Raw genomic sequence first — 22,249 nt, forward strand, 5'->3', positions numbered from 1 at the left:
CAGCTCATTCCCTCCAGGCCCCGAGTTCACATAATATTTTCCCAGGGCATTTCTGAGCTGTTTTGTTGAGCATGCTTAATTAAAATATTGTTTTTGCTATCTTAGGTTGATAGTCATAAAATATTACAAAGTAATTTTGGAGAAGGGGTGAGAACAGATACAAATGGTGCTCTGTTAGTTCAGCACACCAGTTTTATATTCTGCTTTTAACCTGAGCTTTTGGTGCTAATTGATGATTCATGATGTAAATGTGCCTGGATGTGTTGCACACTTAGCACTTAAGCATTGATTGAAAGCAATTTTCTTATTGTAGTATATTTAGACTTCAAGCACCCACTTCACTGAAGTAGTGGAGTGCAATGCCTGATAGACAGCAGAAGATTTCAGGGATCGAGAGAGAGAGGTCAGGCAGGATGCAATGGGGGCTGTCAAGGAGGGAGGACATCTAGTACCCACAAGGGATAAGGAGGTCACAAATGTAGCTAATGTAGCAGATGTAGGAAGAAGATGGCCCATTAGATTTGAGTGATATGATATGAATCAGCCCATCTGACAAACACACTGCTCAAGAATTGCACCATCCCCAACGTCAATTCACTTCACCCACCATCTAACTCTACACTTACATTCACACACTGCACACCTTTGCACAGGCACTACTCAGACCTCATATGTATCGCATTCAAGTATGTGAGGCATCACACAAAAATATACCTGTCAGTACACTCATCAATCATCACTAATTTCCTTGCCTAGCAAGATGAAGCACCTGCAGAATGTGACGGGAAGAGGAAATGTAACTCCATCGTTCCCCTTGAGGAGGGAGTGCTGGCCATGATTGTGAGGGGAGTGGGAGACTGTGCTCACATGCATTGCTGAGAATAGATAACTTGACAGCATGTGGGTAATCCAGCTTCCTAAAAGATTCACAACTATTCCTGATCCAGAATCCCCCAAAGCTCTCCAACTCTCCCAAGATCCATATGGATTTATGGTCCCTATCTTACACATCCTCTTCAAGGTTCGTACATTGCACTTTAATTCTTCCAATATTCTCACTGAAAGCCCCCAGGTGTATGATCCATCTCATACGGTGGGCGTGATTTTCTGGCACACCCCCCAACCAGGGTACCCACTGCAGGATCACCTTCAACAGAACCGGAAGATTCTGCAGCGTCTACGCAATGTCTCCTGCCAACACAATGTGGCCACTAAGATGGACACTGATACAAGTCTGTGCTTGGACACTAGTCCATGCATGCACCCCAGTGTATGGTTTTGATTTATTACAGTGTATAATTCATCTTGAATGTGGTGTGCCTTCTCAGTGAGTATTTACATATTCTGTACCAAGGTGATTAAAGCCACATATACAAAGAAATTGCTAAAACTCTCAAAACATCTCATGTATTATGTCTTATTTTTCTTTCAACGCTGAAGAAAGTGAAACTCACAATGCAACTGCATGTAAAGCACAATGAGAGCAATTATCATGTTTAACAAAAAAAAGTCACTTTTGAGTTTGCAAGGGAAATAACCATACATTCTGTATTTGCTTGTGTTTTATCTAGCAGCCTCTTGTGATGCGTAAGAGGGCAGCTTGCTACTACATTGCTTTGAGGGTTCAGACGAAAATTTGTGTAAAATTTTGAACTCAGATTGGACTACTTCAGTTTGAAGGGCTGCAAGTACAATAGGTCCCTTCACAGAAAAGCCATGAAATCAGGAGTGTGTTATCCGCAAACATCACCAGCAAATGGAACGCGTTGCTCATAATGCATCACATTGGTACAACTGTGCGTGCATCTAGTTGGCAGCAAAAGCAACCAGCTTAAAATGGCTGCTATTCCAAACAATTGAATCATGCTTCCATAGTGTGGAACCCCAGTCTGGTGGGTATAATCGCTTCCAATGTCTTTTTAGCCATGGTAATGTCCCAGCCATTAACTTGAAAAGGTTCTCCCAGGAAAAAGTTATTCACACTTCCAGCAAAGCCGCAGTGCATTTTTACTTACCTTTGTGGAAATGCAAACTGAATTTTCAAATATCTTCACATATTTGGATATGTTTACCTGCAGTCCAGCTGGAGGCTTCTAGAGCTTGATCACATTGCAGTTGCAAAAGTTCTGGTGACTTCTTAAAGGTTTTTAATCTATAGTATCAGAGCTACACATTTGTGACAGGATTCAGAGTGATTCTGGAGACTTGATTGTATTCCTGCCTCTCTCCTCCAGGAGCTGGTGGTACCCTGCCTGGTCTCATCTTTCTTCCAGACCATCAGTAACCCTACAATAAAGCACTGCTTTTCTTCTGATTGATCTGATATAATCTCCAATAAGATACGACACTCACTCTCTTTAGGCGAAGTCCTCAGAGAATTTCAATCACCATCCCATGCTGGTGATGTCTTGACAAAATATCCCAGAAAGCCTCCTAATGTGTCTCAAAAGTCCTCATCAAACATGATCTAGGCAGTCGATCTCCAGCAGCAAGTGAATAATGAAAGCTGAACACAGCTTTTGTTAACACTCTACTCCAGTCCATGCAACTCGGTGCTGATAGGAGGGGTTGTTCATTGCTGCACAAGCCTGCAAAATAGTTTGCAACGTCTTGAATGACTGCTGATAGACGAATTGGTTGTCAATCAGAGCTTTAACAATGCATGGAGTAGCTATTCCTAGCCCACATTAAAACTCTTTTACCCTGATGGTGACTTGTGCTAAAGATAGACTAACCTGGTATTGCAAATCTGGACCCTATGTTGTCCACCTTGAAGGCCCTTTAGTGCTTAAAGTATCAGGGAATAGTCTCCTGCTAGAAGTTCATAGAAGCATGATGCAAATTGTACTTCACTTAAATACAGATACGAATAGAAAGTACATCACATTATTTGTTACTTTAATGGAAATATTAATAGCATTTAGATGAAGTGTATCCCAGCACATTATGGAAGGCTAGGGAGGAAATTGCAGGTCCTCTAGCAGAGATATTTGAATCATCGATAGTCACGGGTGAGGTGCCTGAAGATTGGAGGGTGGCAAATGTTGTGCCTTTGTTTAAAAAGGGCTGCAGTGAAAAGCCTAGGAACTACAAGCCAGTGAGCCTCACATCTATGGTGGGTAAGTGGTTAGAAGGTATTCTGAGGCACAGGCATTTAGAGCTGCAAGGACTGATTAGGGACAGTCAGCATGGCTTTGTGAGTGGAAAATCATGTCTCATAAATTTGATTGAGTTTTTTGAAGGAGTGACCAAGAAGGTGCATGAGGGCAGTGCAGTTGAAGTTGTCTACATGGACTTTAGCAAGGCCTTTGACAAGGTATCACATGGTAGGTTGTTGCATAAGGTTAAATCTTACAGGATCCAGGGGTGAGGTAGCCAAATGGATAGAAAATTGGCTCGATGACAGAAGACAGAGGGTGGTTGTAAAGGGTTGTTTTTCAAACTGGAGGCTTGAGACTAGCAGTGTGCCTCAAGGATCAGTGCTGGGTCCACTGTTATTTGTCATTTATATTAATGATTTGGATGAGAATTTAGTAGGCATGGTTAGTAAGTTTGCAGATGACACCAAGATTGTTAGCATAGTAGACAGTGAAGAAGGTTATCTCTAATTGCAACAGGATCTTGATCAATTGGGCCAGTGGGCTGACAAATGGCAGATGGAGTTTAAATAATGTAAGGTGATGCATTTTGGTAGATTGAACTAGGCAGGATTTACTCAGTTAATGATAGGGCATTGGGGAGAGTTATAAAACAAAGAGATCTAGGGGTACAGGTTCATAGGTCCTTGAAAGTGGAGTGACAGGTGGACAGAGTGGTGAAGAAGGCATTTGGCATGCTTTGTTTCATTGATCAGAACATTGAATACAGAAGTTGTACAAGACAGTAGGAAGGCTACACTTGGAATATTGTATACAGTTCTGGTCATTCTTTTATAGAAAGGATATTACTAAACTAGAAAGAATGCAGAAAAGATTTACTCAGATGTTATTGGGACTTGATGGTTTGAGTTATAAGGAGAGGCTGGATAGACTGTGACTTTTCACACTGGAGCATAGTGGGCTTAGGGGTGATCTTACAGAGGTCTATAAAGTAATGAGGGGCACAGATCAGATAGATGGTCAACATCTTTTCCCAAAGATAACGGGGTCTAAAATTAGAGGGCAAAGGTTTAAGGTGAGAGGGGAGAGATACAAAAGGGTCCAGAGGAACAATTTTTTCACGTAGTGTCTGGAACAAGGTGTCAGAGGTAGTAGTAGAGGTGGGTACAATTTTGTCTTTTAAAAAGTGTTTAGATAGTTACATGGGTAAGATGAGTATAGAGGGATATGGGCCAAACGCAGGCAATTGGGACTAGCTTATGAGTTCAAAAAAGGGGCGGCATGGACAAGTTGGGCCGAATGGCCTGTTTCCCTGCTGTAAACCTCTAAGACTCTAATTGTTAGTGCTGTGGAATGGAAACTTCCTTGTTTGTAACTTCCAGTATCAGCATCAAGCACCATCATATGTGTCCCAAAATGTGTCACAGACCCATCTTCAGAAGAGCAGTGCAAACCATCTTAGTGCACGGTTTCTCATTCCCACATCAACCATTCTGCTGTAGCATTAAAGAAGATTAGTGCCAAATTAGGGGCAATTTTATACACTCATGACTAACAGTAACTTGATTCAGGATTTGTTTATTTGTCTTTCTAATACATTAACTGAGGAGATATCATGGTACATTGGCACAGCATCAGAGCATGATCTGGAATTCTTGCAATTTTATGCTAAAAGTGAATTTCCTGGCTGCCTTTATCATATTTGCATTGCAAAAAAATGGCACTGGAAATCTTTTCAGGCAAGATAATTGCTAGAAGCTGTTTCTGTCCAATTTCTGGCATTAAAACACTTCCCCCAAATTCCCAGTGCACTTTCTGAATGTTCTTATTATCTGCCCACCAAGTGCTGACTGCCCTCATTTACTTGTCAGCATGAGGGCCAATGGCAGTGCAATTCTAGGCTTGCTGGTTTTACATTGCTAATGCACTGTAGCTAACATGCTGAGAACCATTAAGCAAAGTGACTGCCTGATCAGCTGATACAGGTGGCAGTGAGAGGTTTTGGAGCCTGAAAGGGTTTAATCAGCGATTTCCACAACTGTGGGGTATCTTTTGTTTTGGCCACTAATATCTCCAAACACCTAGTTTTCCCTTTGATGATGACTGACAGTTTCAGGCTACTGAAATAATTTTTGGCCTCATGAACCCACTACAAATTGCTTGAGCAAGCGATACAGGTAGCCACTTAGGTCTCCAAAGTGAAAACTGGAAGGGTAAATTACCACAGGCCTCATAGCTCTGTCATGCATGCGGCTAGTTGGGATCCATTTTGTCAAAGTTAAATCCACAAATAGCATTGTATTATGATGTACTGAATGGACTAAGTGATAGCGAATGAGGCAGCACGGTGGCACAGTGGTTAACACTGCTGCCTCACAGCGCCAGGGACCTGGGCTCCATTCCTGGCTTGGGTCACTGTCTGTGTGGAGTTTGCACATTCTCCCCATGTCGACATGGGTTTCCTCCCACAGTCCAAAGATATGCGGGTTAGGTTGATTGGCCATGTTAAATTGCCCCTTAGTGTCAGGGGGACCAGCTAGGGTAAATGCATGGGAGTTATGGGGGTAGGGCCTGGGTGGGATTGTGGTTGGTGAACTTCTTCACTCAAAGGGTGGTGAATCTCTGGAATTCTCTGCCCGTTGAGGTGGTGGAGGCTGCCTCGCTCAATATTTTTAAGACGCGGGTTGATGGGTTTTTGATAAGCGAGGGGATTAAGGGTTATGGGGAGAGGGCGGGAATGTGGAACTGAGCCACGACAGATCAGCCATGATCTTATTGAATGGCGGGGCAGGCTCGAAGGGCTAGATGGCCTACTCCTGCTCCTATTTCTTATGTTCTTATGTTCGATGGGTCAAATGGCCTCCATCTGCACTGTAGGGTTCTGTGAAAGCGAACAGCTTCAGGATTCATATCTTGCCTCATTCCACCAGCTGTTTTCTCATTCCACATTTACAGAGATTGAAGAAAGACAGGGGTGAAAGATGTGAATGACAAACAGGAAACGCAGACCTGGCAGTGTCTGCAGAGAAACATTTCAGATTGAACATCTTTCAGCATAACTTGCAAAAGTTTGCGATGTGGTCAGTTTTAAGCAAGTGAAAAGGGGGATGGGTGTGAAACCGAAGAAAAGAGAAGGTCTGTGATAGTATGGCAGGCAGAAGAAATGAAACGAAAAAATGTTGATGGTGCAAAATTGGATGGAGCGGTAAAGCATAAGTAAAGAAACAAAAGGTGTATCTGGAGGAGGTGTGAATGGCAGAAACAGCTGCAAAAGAAAGAGAAAGAAAAAGGAGACAAAAAGCAGGGGCAAAAATCTAAACTTGTCAGATTAGGCTTGGCTTTTATGTACACAGCTGTAAGATGCCCCTCTTGTTTAAAAAAGGAGGAAGACTCTGTACATGACTGCCCAACATTCTAAAATAGTTTACAGCCAATAAGTTACTTCTGAAGTGTAGTCACTGCTGTAATGTGCTGAAGAGAAGTTTTTTCCTCTAAAAACAATGTTTTAATGAATCCGCAAGCATATAACTGTATTAATTGTTCATTTGAATCTCAAGCTACAAACCTTGGAGTTTGAAGCCCAGCATCAAATACAATTTGAAGATCCGCATGCATGTTGAATGCCATGCGCCAGTTCACTGCTAAACCATTGGATGGAGTATCACGTAACAGTGAGCATTTTGTTTCTAAAGGGAGGAGGCATTGAAATATCAGCCTGTTTGCTGTACCTCCCACCTGACTGTGAAAAACCAGCTGGAACTTTCCCATCTCGCCCACGGAATCGTAGCAGGTGGGGGAGAAAACTTGATGCATCATTGAAGTATCTGTTGAGCTCGGGCAGAAATTTCCAATCTTGGAAAATCCCTTTCAGTATTTATAGAAACCACTCCAACCAAGCTGAAGAAAAATTGTGGCACCAAAAATGGTAGTTCAGAGACTAAAACAGATAAATATGGAAATGGCAGTAGGATTTTTCATTCTTTCAGTCAAGGAGGCATGGTGGCACTGTAGTTAGCGCTGCTGCTTCATAACACTAGAGACCTGGGTTCAATTCCAACCTCAGATGTCTGTAGTTTGCACATTCTCCCTGTGTTGATGTGAGTTTCTTCCTGTTTCCTCCCGCAGTCCAAAGATGTGCAGGTTAGGTGGATTGGCCATTCTAAATTGCCCCTGAGTGTCTCAGGATGCGTAAGTTTGAAGAGTCGGTGCAGACCTGAATCCTAGGCATTCAGTGATTCTTATACTTTTAGATTTGTGTGAAAATGCATTAAGATGGATTTTCCCCCTTTTTATATTTTTGCACATTAGCTGCTGCCTTTAGTTTTTTTTTCCCATACTTCTGACTTCTTCTCAATTCTGTTTTGTTGCTTTGCTTCCATTTGGAGCCCAGACTTGCTGGAGTTTCTCCAGTTTGAGAGAGTTAGATTTATACAACTTGAGTGGACATTTCGTTCAATCACTTTCAAACAAATGGAAATACTCAATAATTGAGATAGACTGTGCTGTAAATGCTGCAGGGCATTTAAGGAGATTGGGTCCATCTACTCACGTAAAGTAAATGTAATTATCTCTTACCTTGATAATGAGCAGGAAACCCTCATCAGAGCTAACCGCCAGGAAACAAAGTAACTTCTTCAAATAGAAGACAGTGAAACAAGAAGTAGAGCAAATGTCTTGTTGAAAAAAAATCAAAGAAAGAAGGGATATGAATTCCCCCTTACTGTAGATTTGTGCCTGATTTTTTATTAATGGTCACAATCTCACTACCTTGTCCTATCAGTTGGAGCGGTGAGGTGCTATAAGCTCGCATGAGAAACAAAAAATCAAAAAAATGCCCATTTTCACGCCGGCTCCCACCTTCAGGCACTTACTGCAGGGTCGTGCCCAAAATGGGCGAGATGTCAATTTGCAGGCATTTGAATTCATTTCAAAATGATTAGTGATGTTGGCACTCAGAATTTTTTTCATAACCCATTGACTTTTATAACTCACGTATGATTAATGGCCAAAGGTTGATGCAGTATTGCTATTGTTTCTTAAGATTTATTCTGTTTCTTCTCTAGGCTCCTTGGTTATGGGAAACGAGGCACTGTTGGTACAGCTATCCCTACCAGGTAACATATTAATTGACATACAATCTGTACCTCTCTCTTGGGCATTGTTATATTGGCATACTGAGATGATTGGTAATTATCAATGTCATCAACGTTCCCGCTTTATATACAAACAATGCTGCTTGTATTTAAAAGAAGCAACAGGTGTTGAAAAATCCTAAGAGAAAATTGTTATCGTAAACCCTATTCATGGAGACTATGTTGCTATTGTAATTTGGTAGCTGAAGCTCACGTTGTTAATGCTAGCAGACATGAAGGGATCAATCTTCAGAATCATATTACGAACGTAAAAACTGGGATCAAGTACTGTAATAGCAACCTATAGGGATTCCACCTGGGAATTACTGATAAGCAGTGCCGGTGGGTGAACAGGTATTTTGCCTCATTGAGGAAGCTAAATAGATAAAGTTACAAGAGTAGAAGTCAAGAAGAATCTTACAACAAGTAATGTAGAGAAAAAAGAGAACAGATAAAGTAGCCAAACATAAAGAGGATAAGATCCCTGGGTTCAGGTGGATAACACCTGTGGATGCTTAAAGCATTCAGGGAGGAGAAAGCAGAAACTGATGTTAATATGAATTCATTAGACTGATGAACAACAATGTAATTTCCATAATGACAAAGGGAGATAAACTAATCCGGGGAACAATAGTTGAATTTTCTTAATGTTAGTGGTAGGAAACCACAACTGTTCCTAAATGAGATATCCAGAGACAAAAACAGTGTAATCAGCATGGTTTTCTAGAAGTGAGGTCATCTTTAACCAATATTATTGGAACTTTTGGTGATGTAACAACGAATAGAGATGGTGAGATGGGTGTGATATGCATAGACTTTCATAAGGCCGTTGTTAGATTTGCGGAGTCAGGGGTCAGGTAGGAGAATGAATTAAAATTCTGTGGAATGACAGGAGCAGAATTGTGTCCACAATACTACACACACTGGGTGAAATTAAATGCACTATGCAAGGTGAGTTTGGTGGCAGGGGGCATTCATTTGGGCAGGAGGGTGTCAGGTGGGTACCATTCCTTCACCCCTCCCCTTCCTGCTTCTCCCTGATTAAGTCCAAGGTGGGAATGTTGATGGATGGCCTTCCCACCACACTCTAATTCAAGACCACTTAAGGGCCTTATCTTTCCACTACTGGTTTTCACCCAGCATCAGGCAGGGGACTCAACATATGAACATACAAACTCGGAGCGAGAGTAGGCCACTCGGCCCTTCATGCCTGCTCCACCATTCAATAAGATCATGGCTGATCTGACTAATTTCTTGCTTACCCTTGGTGACCTTTCCCCCAGCCCCCACCGCCCCCCCCCCCCCCCCATCCTCTCCGCACCCATTGTTTATCAAGAATCTATCTATCTTGGACTTGAAAACATTTAAAGACTCTGTTTCCACTGCCTTTTGAGGAAGGGAGTGCCAAAAGGTCACTGCCCTGAAAGAAGCTCTTAATCAGCAAGGGAATCAGGGGCTATGGAAATAAGGCAGGAAAATAGAGTTGAGGATTATGTCAGATCAGTCACGATCTCATTGAATAGTGGAGCAGACTTGATGGGCCGAATGACCTACTTCTGCTCCTACGTCTTCTGATCTTAAAGTCTTAATATAATTCTTCTTATCTCTATCTTAAATGGGCGACCCCTTATTTTTTAAATCGTGACCTCCAGTACTAGATGCTCCCAAAATAGGAAACATCCTCCCCACATTGACCCTGTAAAGACCCGTCAGGATTTTATATGTTTCAAACAAGTCATCTATTACTCTTCTAAAACCCTAGTGGATCTAATCTTTTCTCCTAAGATAACCAGTCATTCCAGATATCAGTTTAGTAAACTCTCTGTAAACTGCTTCTTAACCATTTACATCCTTCCTTAAATAAGGAGACCAATACTGTACACACTACTCCAGGTGTGGCTTTACAAGAATCCTGTACAACTGAAGCCAAAACACCCCTACTTATATATCCAGGTTCCCTCGCATTGAGCAAAATATTCGAATAACCTTCCAAATTACTTGCTGTACCTCCATACTAGCCTTTTGTGATCCATGCACTAGGACAGCTCAGGGTTATGCAATTTCTCATTTCTCAGACAAAGCAGATAACAGCGCACACAGTTATCAGTTTATTAACAGGGGATTATGCTGCAACTGTACAGGACCTTGGTGAGACCACATTTGGAATATTGTGTTCAATTCTGGTCACCTCACTATAAGAAGGATGTGGAAGCATTGGAGAGAGTGCAGAGGAGATTTACCAGGATGCTGCCTGGTTTGGAGGGTAGGTCTTATGAGGAAAGGCTGAGGGAGCTGGGACTTTTCTCTTTAGAGTGGAGGAAGATGAGAGGTGACTTAATAGAGGTTTATAAGTTGATGAGGGGGATAGATAGAGTGGACGTACAGAGACTATTTCCTTGGGTGGACGTAGCTGTTACTAGGGGGCATAACTATAAGGTCCATGGTGGGAGATATAGGAGGGATGTCCGAGGTAGATTCTTTATGCAGAGAGTGGTTGGGTTGTGGAAAGGACTGCCTGCTGTGATAGTGGAGTAGGACACTTTAGGAACTTTCAAGCAGCTATTGGATAGGCACATGGAGCACACCAGAATGATAGGGAGGGGATAGCTTGATCTTAGTTTCGGACAAGCTCGGCAGAACATCGAAAGCTAAAAGGCCTGTACTGTGCTGTACTGTTCTATGTTCTATGTTCTATGACAAAATATTGAGGTCCCAACATTGATCCTTGTGGCACACCACTAGTTATATGCTACCACTCAGAAAAAGACGCATCTACGGTTACTCTCTGTTTCCTGTTAACTAGCCAATCTCCTATTTATGCCAATATATTGCTCCCTACTCCCTACGTGAACTTTTAAATTCTGCAATAACATTTGATGCGGTGCCTTATTAATGTTTTCTGGAAATCTAAGCACTGTCCATTCCCTGGTTCCCTGTTATCCACAGCAATTGTGACTCCTTCAAAGAACTCCAATAACTTGGTTAAACACGATTTTCCCTTAGCAAAACCATGTTAATTCAGCCTGATTGCCTTGAATTTCCCACCATAACTTCTTTAATTATAGCTTCCAGCATTTCCCCACTGACAGGTCTTAAGCTAACTGACCTATAGTTTCCTGCTTTCTGTCTCCCTTCCTGTTTTAATGAAGGAGCTTCATTTGCTGTTATCCAATCTGATGGCAACTTCCCCAATTTCAAGGAAATTTTAGAAAATTAAAGTTAAAAATGATCATGCTAGCCACTTCTTTTAATACCCCAGAGGTAAAGTCTGGAGATGTATCAGCCAACAGTTCCAACACTTTGTTAAGCACCACTTCCCTGGTGATTAGCAATTTTCTGAGTTTCTCCCTCCCTTCCAGGTTCTGATTTTCAGGAAGCCTGATAAACAAACCCTGTCAGTGTTTGTGGGCTTTCTGGTGGGGTTGGGGGTCTCTTGTTCAGAGTGTCTGATTGAGAAAGTGGGCATTAGGAAGCGGGGTGAAGGAGTCTATTGGAGACCAATGGCTCTTCACTGTCAGGGAGGCAGTGGCTGCCATTGATAATGAAACCACCAGGATCGCTTTGGAAATGGATTCCTCCTTTCCCCAGTCTGCTGAGTATGGAATGGGAACCGCAAAGGCAGGAAGTGAAGGATTACATCAAACGCTGATTTTTCCAGCTATTACTTGAGAAATATGATTTCGTCAACAGCATGACCAGTTTCTGCCAATCCTCTTGCAGCCTTTATTTCATAGCAGCATTATTTCAAAGTCAGAATATTGATCATTACATTCATATGCGTATTATAAATTTTTACTTTACAACTGTACTGATGAAGATAACTTCTCATCAACTACAGTATGGCCAGAGTAAAAAATATAGCTTTCTAGTCCCCAGCTTATCGTGTGAGTCAAAATATAATTTGCCATTGATAAACTGATCTACTTGAATGTTATGGGAGCAATAAACAGGAAAGTACCAAAGAGAATGATCATTTATTTATGTTTTACAGTCCAAGTGTATTTCAGTACATTATTTCAATTATTGTGCCTGGAAGATATGATATTCATTTGATAGGCAAAGTTTTATGGTGAATTATTGATGTTATGCTCATATTTGCAACAGAATTCATCATAATATTTTATTTGTACATCATGGCGACTGTGTAACAGATTCCTCACACTATTACTCATTGATGCTGCCTGTTATAAAGTGTTGTAGTAAGCATCTTCCAATTTGAATGTATATGCTAATGTCTTTAGTGGGTATGAGCATGCGTGAGTAACCACGTCGATAGTGCAGGCTTTTGCAGATTTAGTCTTGTCCCTGTGTAACTGATTGCCTCCAATTCTGAATCCATGCTGTACTGTATTTCAGTATTTCTATAAATAAAGAAGATTGATTATCACAAAAAATTCAACTACCTTTTTGTGGCCAAGTTGTCACATCTTTTTGCCAAAGGAAAAAAATGGCAAAATTAAAGGAAAAGGAAAAGAAAGGTTTGAAGTTCAGCATGGCATAATGAAGATTTGCAAAGTGAGTAGCTAGTTTGCCACATGTGTGGCAGCTGAGGGCTTGTATCAGCAGGCTCATGAGTTTACCGATGAAAAACAGGTTACCAGCACCATGGCTATATTTGGAACTATCACTGAGTTTGTGGAAGAGAATGGATTCTGGACTGAACACGTGGAAATGTTGGAGCACTTTTTCTTGGCAAGTGGAATTGCAGATGAGGCTAAGAAGCACTCAATTCTCTTGAGTGTTTATAGGACAAAGATTTACAAGTTAGTGAGGAAGTTAGCAACAACATGGAGACCAGGACACATTCCATTTGTGGATTTAGTTGCATGCATGCAAAATCATCACAATCCTAAGCATTCAGTCATTGTCCAGTTCTTCAAGCTCAATATTTATTTCCAGAAGATGTGACAGTCTGTAGCTAATTTTTTTGCTGAATTACGCCAACTCTGTGAAAATTGTGAATGTGGAGCAGTATTGGAGGACACACTCTGGGACAGACTACTGTTTGGCATCAATAAGGACAGCATTCAGAGTAGTTTGTTGGGGGAAAGCACGTTGGCTTTCAAGCAGGCTCTAGAACTTTCTCAGCGCATGGAAATGGCTGCCAGCAATGCTAAAGATACTCAAAAAGCCAATGAGCGGTGCACAAGGAGGTGTAGTGCACCAAGTAAAGAAAGAGGCTGAAAGCAAAAAGGTGAAAGCAGTGGAATGTTTCTGGTATAGAGGGATACACTGTGTGAATCATTGAAAATTAATTGACGCTATTTGTCCCATTGCAACGAGAGGGTCATTGAGTTAAGAAATGCTGAGGTGCTAAGAACAAGTCAAAGTCTAAACAGGGAAATTCGAATTCAAAAAAGCCTCAGTTAGCTATGCATCATCTGGAAAGCTCAGAGCATGCAGAGGAGCACTCTTACAGTATGCTTAATGTGAGTGAGGGGCACGCAGAGCCTATCTATGCTGCAGTCAACGGAAAACAAATCAAGGTGGAGATAGATATGGGAGCCTCTGCATCTGTAATTAGTGAGGACACCTACAGGAAATCTTGGGGCTGTGAGCAGGTTGCAGCCCTTACTCAGACAAGGATGAAACTTCACCCTCGGAGGGCCTATACCATTGCTTGGGGTGTTAGTGGGGGACATTGCATACAACAGCTAAGAGACGGAAACACATCTCCTGGGAAAAGTTTACAAAGGTATGATGGGCTCAGTAAAATTCCATTGAACTGGGGTGAGATTAAACACATGTAGGTGTAAAGGGTACCATTCAGAAATACCCTGAGGTTTTCAAAGATGAACTGAGCACATTGCAATGACACAACAGTGAAGTTGTTTATTGAGCCTCAGGCTGCTCCTCGCTTTTTCAAGCCCAAGACAGTGCCCTGCACCACGAAAGGCAAAGTGGAGGAGGAGTTGGAGCAGCTGCCCATCATTGGAATCGTAGAGCCCATTCCGTTCTCATGTTGGGCAACTCCAATTATTATCCTTAAAAATGATGGTATGGTGCGCGGATGCAGGGATTGCAAACTTACCATTAATCAGGCCTCCAGGCCAGATGCTTATGTGTTGCCGCAAGTGGAGAATCTATTTACAATCCTTGAAGAAGGCAAGACATTTTCAAAACTTGACATGAGCCACGCCTACCAGAAGTTTTTGTCAGAGGAGGACTCAAAATAGCATGTCACAACTAACACTCACAAAGGTTTATTCCCGTACAACCGTCTGGTTTTTGGGATGTCCTGTGGTCTGGCGATTTTTCAGAGGATAGTGGACAATATTATTGCAGCGGATTCCTCTTGTAGCAGTTTATTTGGATGACATTCTGATCACAGTGAAAACTGAGGGGGAGTAGCTCAGCAACCTGGATCATGTGTTAAAGAGGTTTTCAGAGGCAGAACCTGAAGCGTAGTAAGTGTATCTTCCAGGGCACAGAGCTTGGAATTTTTGGGTCATAAAATCATAGTGCAGTGGCTAATCCTGTTGGAAGCCAAAGTCAGAGCTATCAAGGAAGTTCCAAACCTCAGAATCATGTGCAAGCTCAACTAGCTCAGGGTAAATTACTACAGGAAGTTTCTGCCAGACCTTTCAACAGTGCTGCCACCAGTGTATCTATTATTTTACAAAGAAACAAATTGGAAGTGGAAGCCAACACAAAAAAAGCTTTCAAGGATATGAAAGTGCTGCTCCAATCACCTCATCAACTGGTTCACTTTGATCAGGGCAGGGAACTCTTGCTGTCATGCGATGCCTCGCCCTAAAGTTTTGGGGGAAGACTCTCTCATCTGATGGAGGACAGTACAGAAAAAGCCATTTGTTTAGCATCACATATGCTGACAACAGCTGAGAAGAGATATTTGCAGTTAGACAAGGAAGGCCTGGTCATTGTCTTTGCTGTGAAACAGTTTCATTTGTACATTTATGGTCATTCATTCACTATATGTACTGACCACAAGCCAACAGTGAATCCAAGTGTATCCCCACTGTAGCATCGGCGAGAATACCGTGCTGGGCTCTCACATTGTCAGTGTACCAGTACAACATTGTGTACAGGGCAGGAGAGGACAATGCAAATGCAGCCTCATTGAGTTATCTTCCTTTCCTAGACTTGCCCCCCAAGTCATTTTCCCTCCAGAGACCGTCTTCTTGCTTTAGAAACTTTCAGATTCTTCAGTGAATGCGAAGTAGATTAAGTAGTGAATGGACATCGATCCTGTCCTGTCTCAGGTGAAGAGATTCCTTGTATTGTTTTAGGGGATGCTGAAGTGAGACCACTTGCAAAGCAGACAGATGAGCTGATTGTGCGGAATGGTTGTATCCTTTGAGGGTCCAGAATGGTCGCTCCACCCACTGGTTATTCACATGTCTTGGGTGAAATTCATGAAGCTCAACCAGGTGCCTCCTGAATGAAAAGTTTAGTCAGGTTGTATGGCTAGTGGTCTAATATAGCTCAAGACTTGGAGAATAAGGTGAAATCCTGTTCTGCATGTCAGATTATGATGTGGAGATGCCGGCGTTGGACTGGGGTAAACACAGTAAGAAGTCTCACAACACCAGGTTAAAGTCCACCAAGTTTATTTGATCGTAAACCCACTAGCTTTCGGGGTCTGCCCCTTCAACAGGTGAGTGGGGAGTTCTGGTCGCAAACAGAGCATATAAAGGCACACGCAGTTTACTGAATACTGGTTAGAATGCGAGTCTTTACAGATAATCAATTCTTAAAGGTGCAGACAATGTGAGTGGAGGTAGCATTAAGCATAGGTTAAAGAGATGTGTACTGTCTCCAGACAGGACAATAAGTGAGATGTTGCAAGCCCAGGCAAGTCGTAGGGGTTACAGATAGTGTGACATGAACCCAAGATCCTGGTTGAGGCCATCCTCATGTGTGCGAAACTTGGCTATCAATCTCTGCTCAGCGACTGTGCGCTGTTGTATGTCTGAAGGCCACCTTGGAGAATGTTTACCCAAAGATCAGAGGCCGAATGCCCGTGACCGCTGAAGTGCTCGCTAACAGGAAGGAAATAATCTTGCCTGGTGATTGTAGAACGGTGTTCATTCATCTGTTGTCATATTGTCTGCGTGGTCTCCCCAGTGTACCATGCCTTGGGACATCTGTTCTTGCAGCGTATCAGGTAGACAATGTTGGCCGAGTTACAAGACTATGTGCCATTTACCTGGTGGATGGTGTTCTCGTGTGAGATGATGGCATCCATGTCGGTGATCTGGCATGTCTTGCAGAGGTTGCTGTGGCAGGGTTATGTGGAGTGTTGTGTTGTGTGACCAACCAGATCAACCAGAAGATGGCACCGCCACCACCACCATATCTATGGAAGTGGCCTGACCATCTGTGGTCTAGACTTTACGCGGACTTTGCAGGGCCTTTTATGCATCATATGTTTTCAGTCACTGTGGGCATGTATTGTCAGTGGTTAGAAGTACACATCATGAGCAACATTATATCTCTCATTCCAGTGGAGAAGCAGCCAAGTTTTTGAAATGCATGGTTTTTGACCAGAATCTCTTGTATCTGATAGCAGCATAACGTTTACAAGTGATTTGTTCCAAGATATCGCACAAAGGAATGGAATATGCAATGTGTGTACTGCACCTTTTCATCAGGTGGCTTAGCAGAGAGAGCTGTTCAGACACTGAAAGAAGGATTGAGGAGAACGGCAGGTGATACTTTGGGAACCAAGCTGTTATATTTCTTGTTCCTGTCTTATATCCCGCCACAAGTAACAACAAGACTCTCACCAGCTGAATTACTGATGGGCAGCAAACCAAAATCTCAGCTGGATCTGCTGCATCCAGATGTCAAAGTGAGTGGGAAGGATACAGGAAAAGCAGAAGGAGCGGCATGACTTCCATGCTAAGGAAAGACATTTGAACCCGAATGATTGTACCCAGATAAAGAATTTTGGCACTAACTGATGTGGGCGCCTGGAATTATTCTCAACTGAGATGATCCAGTACCTTTGGTAGTGAAACTGACCAATGGAAGAGTAGTTTGCAGACAATAGGGTCACATTCATCTACGTCATGACTCAGAAACAGCAAAAATTCCAGATAAAATGGTAGAAGGGAATGCTGCTGTGGGCATTCAACAGGAAGGGGTTCCTGTTGTAAAGGATTTCCAGTGAACTTTACTCCATGAGAGAATGACGGATGTTCATTCACGGATACTCTACCTACTCCTGTGCCCACAAGTCCAGCTGCACTGAAGTAAGCCTCACCAGTGGTAATATGCCGGTCACAGCGTAGTTGCAAAGCTCCTGAAAGACTGATCTATAGCTGAGACATGAATTTCATTATGTTCCTTGCCTTAAGGGGGATTGAAACTAAGGCAGGAGAAATGAGTGTTATAGTCAGCATCCTCCTATTTGAATGTATATACTGAAGTCTTTAGCGGGTATCAACATGCCTGAGTGACAAGATCAGTAGTGTGGGCTTTCATGTTTAGTCTTATCATGAAGGACCTGTGTAACTTGCTGCCTCCAGTTCTTCGTCCATGATGTACCATATTTCAATATTTTTATAAGAAGATTAAATGTCACAATGCATTCCACTATCTTTTGTGGCCAAGTTACGAAACTGCCAGGTTATTTTTAAAGTATTAAAGTAATTACCTTCTATGCAATGAAACATTGCACCGTGACCATTAAAATCTCCAAGACTGAGATTGCTAGTCAGTACATACATCAGAATGTGAAAGGCAAATATTTTACCTGACTGCAAATTTGGCTGATGTACAATATCTGGAGGCAGCACTTTATTTGAATTAAGACCTTTTGGTGCATATTTAACAGATTTGTGATACTTGTCAGAGTTTTATCTAGTTAAGCCCTACTCCTCTGAAAAATAATCATATGGACTAAAAACATTAACTCTGTTTCACTCTCCACAAATGCTGCCAGACTTACTGTGTTTTTCCAGCATTTTCTGTTTTCGTTGCATTTAGTTTAAGATCTGTCTCACATTGTATGCACTCAAATGGGCAACTATGACAGAAAATAAGGTAGCGATGTTTGATTCACTCTGAAAAATCCAGAAAAAGCAAAGCACAAATAGGAGCCAAGTACTGTTTGAAGAATGTGTAATAACATATTGATAAAACATCCACAGTAACACTTGCTGATAAGAGTTAATCATTCATTCAAACTCAAGCTACACTACATTAGAATCCCTACAGTGCAGAAGGAGGCCATTTGGCCCGTTGAGTCTGCACCAACAACAATCCCACCTAGGCCCTATCTCTGCAACCCCACATATTTACCCTACTAATGCCTCTAATTTACATATCCCAGCTCACGAAGGGGCAATTTAGCATAGCCAATGCACATAATCTGCATAGCTTTGGACAGTGAGGGGAAACGGGAGCACTCAGAGGAAACTCATACAGACACAGGGAGAACGTGCAAACTCCACACAGCCAGTGACTGAGGCCGGGAATCGAACTCAGGTCCCTGGAACTATGGGGCAGCAAGGCTAACCACTGTGCCATCATGCTGCCCAAAGAAATTGGAGGCTGTCTCAGCCTCAACTTCCACTACATGTTATTTGCAGTAGCTTAAACTTGCCTGGAATGTGCCCAACCCATAAATAGATACAATGCCTAACTGTCAATTGCTGCTTCAATATCTATGTAATAAATTGCACAAGGTTGCTAGATAATTGAGGATCAGAAGAGCGATAGTAGACAGAGACACTGAAGTGTGCTGCAGTAAATCGAGTAGAGGGATGGGAAGTGGGGGAGAGAAGGTTTGAGATCACAAGGAATGAAGAACAACTTTTCTATACTTACTAACGGAAATCACCTCACACTTTCTGACATTATACTCCAACCTTGCTGCCCACTCAAGTAACCTGCCTCTACAGCCTCTTCGTGTCCTCCTCACAGCTTACAGCAATCTCAGATACATTACTCTCAGTTTCTTTGTGCACATTATTAATCATAGAAACAGAGAATCCCAGCAGTACAGGAGGCCATTCAGCACATTGAGTCTGCACTGACGACAATCCCACCCAAGCTCTGTTCCCATAACCCCACATATTTACCCTGCCAATCCCCAGACACTAGGGTCAATTCAGCATGGCCAATCAACCTAACCCACATATCTTTGGACTGTGGGAGAAAACCCATGCAGACACGGGGAGAGCATGCAAACTCCACACAGACATTGATCCGAGGCTGGAATTGAACGCAGGTCCCTGGCACTGTGAGACGTAAGTGTTAACCACTGTGCCACCTTGCACCTGATTATAAATAGGTGTGGCTCCAGTGTTGAATTTTGCCGCACTTAATTAGATATATCCTGCCAACTTAAAAATGTCCATTCCTAGCTTCACTCCCTACCCACCCCAGGAAAGACAGAAGGAGGTGGAAGCATGTCAGGATACTGGTCCAGTGATATTGTTGTGCATTTTCCCAGTTCCTGACTCCATCTCCATCAGCCGTTACCCCACCTCACTCATTAAACATCAGTTGGCATATTGTAGACAAGTCTGGGCAATAAACTTCATGAAAGAGGCAAAGGCATTTGGAAGGGTACAGGGAAAGTTTACCATGATATTACTACAGGTGAGGAACTCAGTTGTGAGGAGAGGCGGCATGGTGGAACACTCCATATTCATTCCTATTCTCTACTTTCTGTGTGTTAACCAATCCTCCATCCATGCTAATATATCATCCCTAACTTCACAAGCCCTTATCTTGAGTATTGCACAGTGGTATGGACTTCTTGAGTTCCTTTTGGAAATCCGCATATACTACATTTACTGGTTCTGCTTGTTGTGATGTGATATGCATGCACCTTTTGGGAAGTTCATCTTAAATAGCTGCCACTCATCACCACCATGACAAGATATGACGTTATAGACCCATGCCTTATCGGCACTCAGCAAGGGGCAGGTAGAGGTCACACATAATATACTTAGCTCCCCAGTAAATCTATCTGTATATAATCTTATCTTCAAATAAAGAACCCACATCCTTGTGTATAATTAGTATGTTTACATCAAAAACAAGCAGAAAGTAACATAGAGTCTTAGTCATGGAGTCACACAGTGCAGAAAAGGCCATTTGGCCCATTGAGTCTGCAGCGACATTAACTACCACTAAAGGTGTGCTAATCCCATTTTCCAGCATTTGTCCCATATCCTTGAATGTTATGATATTTCAAGTGCTCATCCAAATTTTTTTTAAAGAGCTTTGCCATCAACTCTCTTTGTCAAGCTGTTTATTGTATTGCATTGCTGACCCTGACACATCCATTATATACTAACAGATTAACTGCTTTTCTTTCATTTTAACAGGTTCTAACCTCTGATCTCCATTATTATTACATAATGGAGCTGGCGTTCTACTGGTCTTTAATGTTCTCTCAGTTTACTGACATCAAAAGGAAGGTAAGAACATTGCACGTGATTCAGAGACAAAGAAACTTACAACTCAGAAGGAGACCCTTTTCCCCATCACCGCTGTGCTGTTTCTTTGAAAGACCAGTAGTGTTTAGTCCTGCCTTCCTGGCTGTTTGTCCATAACCCTGTAAGTTCCACGTCCTCAAGTACCTGTACAATTTCAATTCAAATTATTGATGGATTCCATTTCCACCACCTTCTCTGTTAGAATGTTTTAGATCTCAGCACAGAGTGAAAAAAAAGTCTTCTTAATGTCCCTCCCGATGTTTTGCCGATGTTTCTCAATCTATGACCTCTAGTTTTTCACCCATTTACCAGAGGAAATAGTTTTTTCACAATTTACTCTTATCAAAATGGCTCATTAGGTCACCTCTTAACCTTCTGTGTTCCAAGGAGAATATCTAACGTTTCCCATCTCTCCGTAGAAACCCTTCAGTGCAGAAGGTGGCCATTTGGCCCTCAAATTTGCACCGACAACAGTCACACCCAGGCCCTATCCCATAACCCCTCACATCCACCCTGCCAATCCCTCTAACCTATGCAACCCGGGGGACACTAAGGGGCAGTTTAGCATAGCCAATGCACCTAACCCCCACATTTTGGACTGTGGGAGGTAACTGGAGCACCCGGAGGAAACTCATGCGGACCCTGGAAGAACATGCCAACTCCACACAATGACCCAAGCTGGGAATCAAACCCAGGTCTCTGGAGCTGTGAGGCAGCAGTGCTAACCACTGTTGCACCGTGCTGCCTCTCCTCATAACTGAGTTTCTCACTCTGCGTAATATCATGGTAAACTTTCCCTGTACCCTTCCAAATGCCTTTGCCCTCTTTCATGAAGTGTATTGCCCAAAATTGTCTACAATACACCAGCTGATTTTTAATGAGTGAGACGGTAGAATTTTACCTGCCTGATGGAGATGGGGTCAAGAACTGGGAAAATGCACAAAAATATCATTGGATCAGTATTCTGGCATGCTTCCAACTCCTGTCTTTCTTGGGGTGGGTAGGGAGTGAAGTTGGGAAAGGAATTTTGCCTATAGATTTCCTCTTTTCCAACAGAGGTTCAGTCCTACACATGTAGGAGACTTAGTCAGTGTAACTGAAAAGATCTGAAAGCTTTACTTGGCTACACTGAAGAGGTGTAGACATGGCTAGGTGAAAGATTGCTTTGCAAGGCACTCCATATGTCAGTGAGTGTGGTCACCATGTGATAGTGATTGCCAGCTCCTTAGAAGACACCAGCAATGCAACCATCCTCAACTGCACTTCCCTGCCACTCGTCTTCAGAATGGTCGAGGAGCTGAGGTTTTAGGACGCGGGGTGTATCACTGCTAGGTGTTCCAGCTGCAGCATGAGCAACACTAGCTGCTTTTCTTTCAGACAAATACACCTCAGCAGGAAAGACATCTGCATCTTCATAATGCTCAAGTTGGGGGTGGGTGGAGAACACACGTCAGTGGTTTTCTTGCGAGGCCCAATTCCCCCGCTGCCTCCTACAGTCACTTATCACTACCTGTCACCAAGTTGTGTTTCCTGTTCATAATGGTTTGTGTGCAGGAGGGGGAAGGTCACGATTTGTGGATGGTTGCTGTGAGATGTGAGT

The 22,249-nt window shown here is 42.6% G+C and overlaps 1 protein-coding gene across 3 annotated transcripts in view; it reads left to right on the forward strand.

The window, feature by feature from the left end:
* The window catches only part of cers6 (ceramide synthase 6), a 259,805-nt gene that overhangs the window by 190,174 nt on the left and 47,382 nt on the right, over window positions 1-22,249 (forward strand). For all 3 annotated transcript variants that reach the window (XM_080199211.1, XM_080199209.1, XM_080199210.1), the window contains exons 5-6: window positions 8,162-8,212; window positions 20,539-20,631. In XM_080199211.1, the coding sequence (XP_080055337.1) occupies window positions 8,162-8,212; window positions 20,539-20,631 (144 nt within the window). The remainder of the gene's footprint in view (window positions 1-8,161; window positions 8,213-20,538; window positions 20,632-22,249) is intronic.

Source organism: Carcharhinus amblyrhynchos, chromosome 11 (assembly GCF_965287045.1).
Source record: "Carcharhinus amblyrhynchos chromosome 11, sCarAmb.v2.hapA, whole genome shotgun sequence".
NCBI classification, from domain to species: domain Eukaryota; kingdom Metazoa; phylum Chordata; class Chondrichthyes; order Carcharhiniformes; family Carcharhinidae; genus Carcharhinus; species Carcharhinus amblyrhynchos.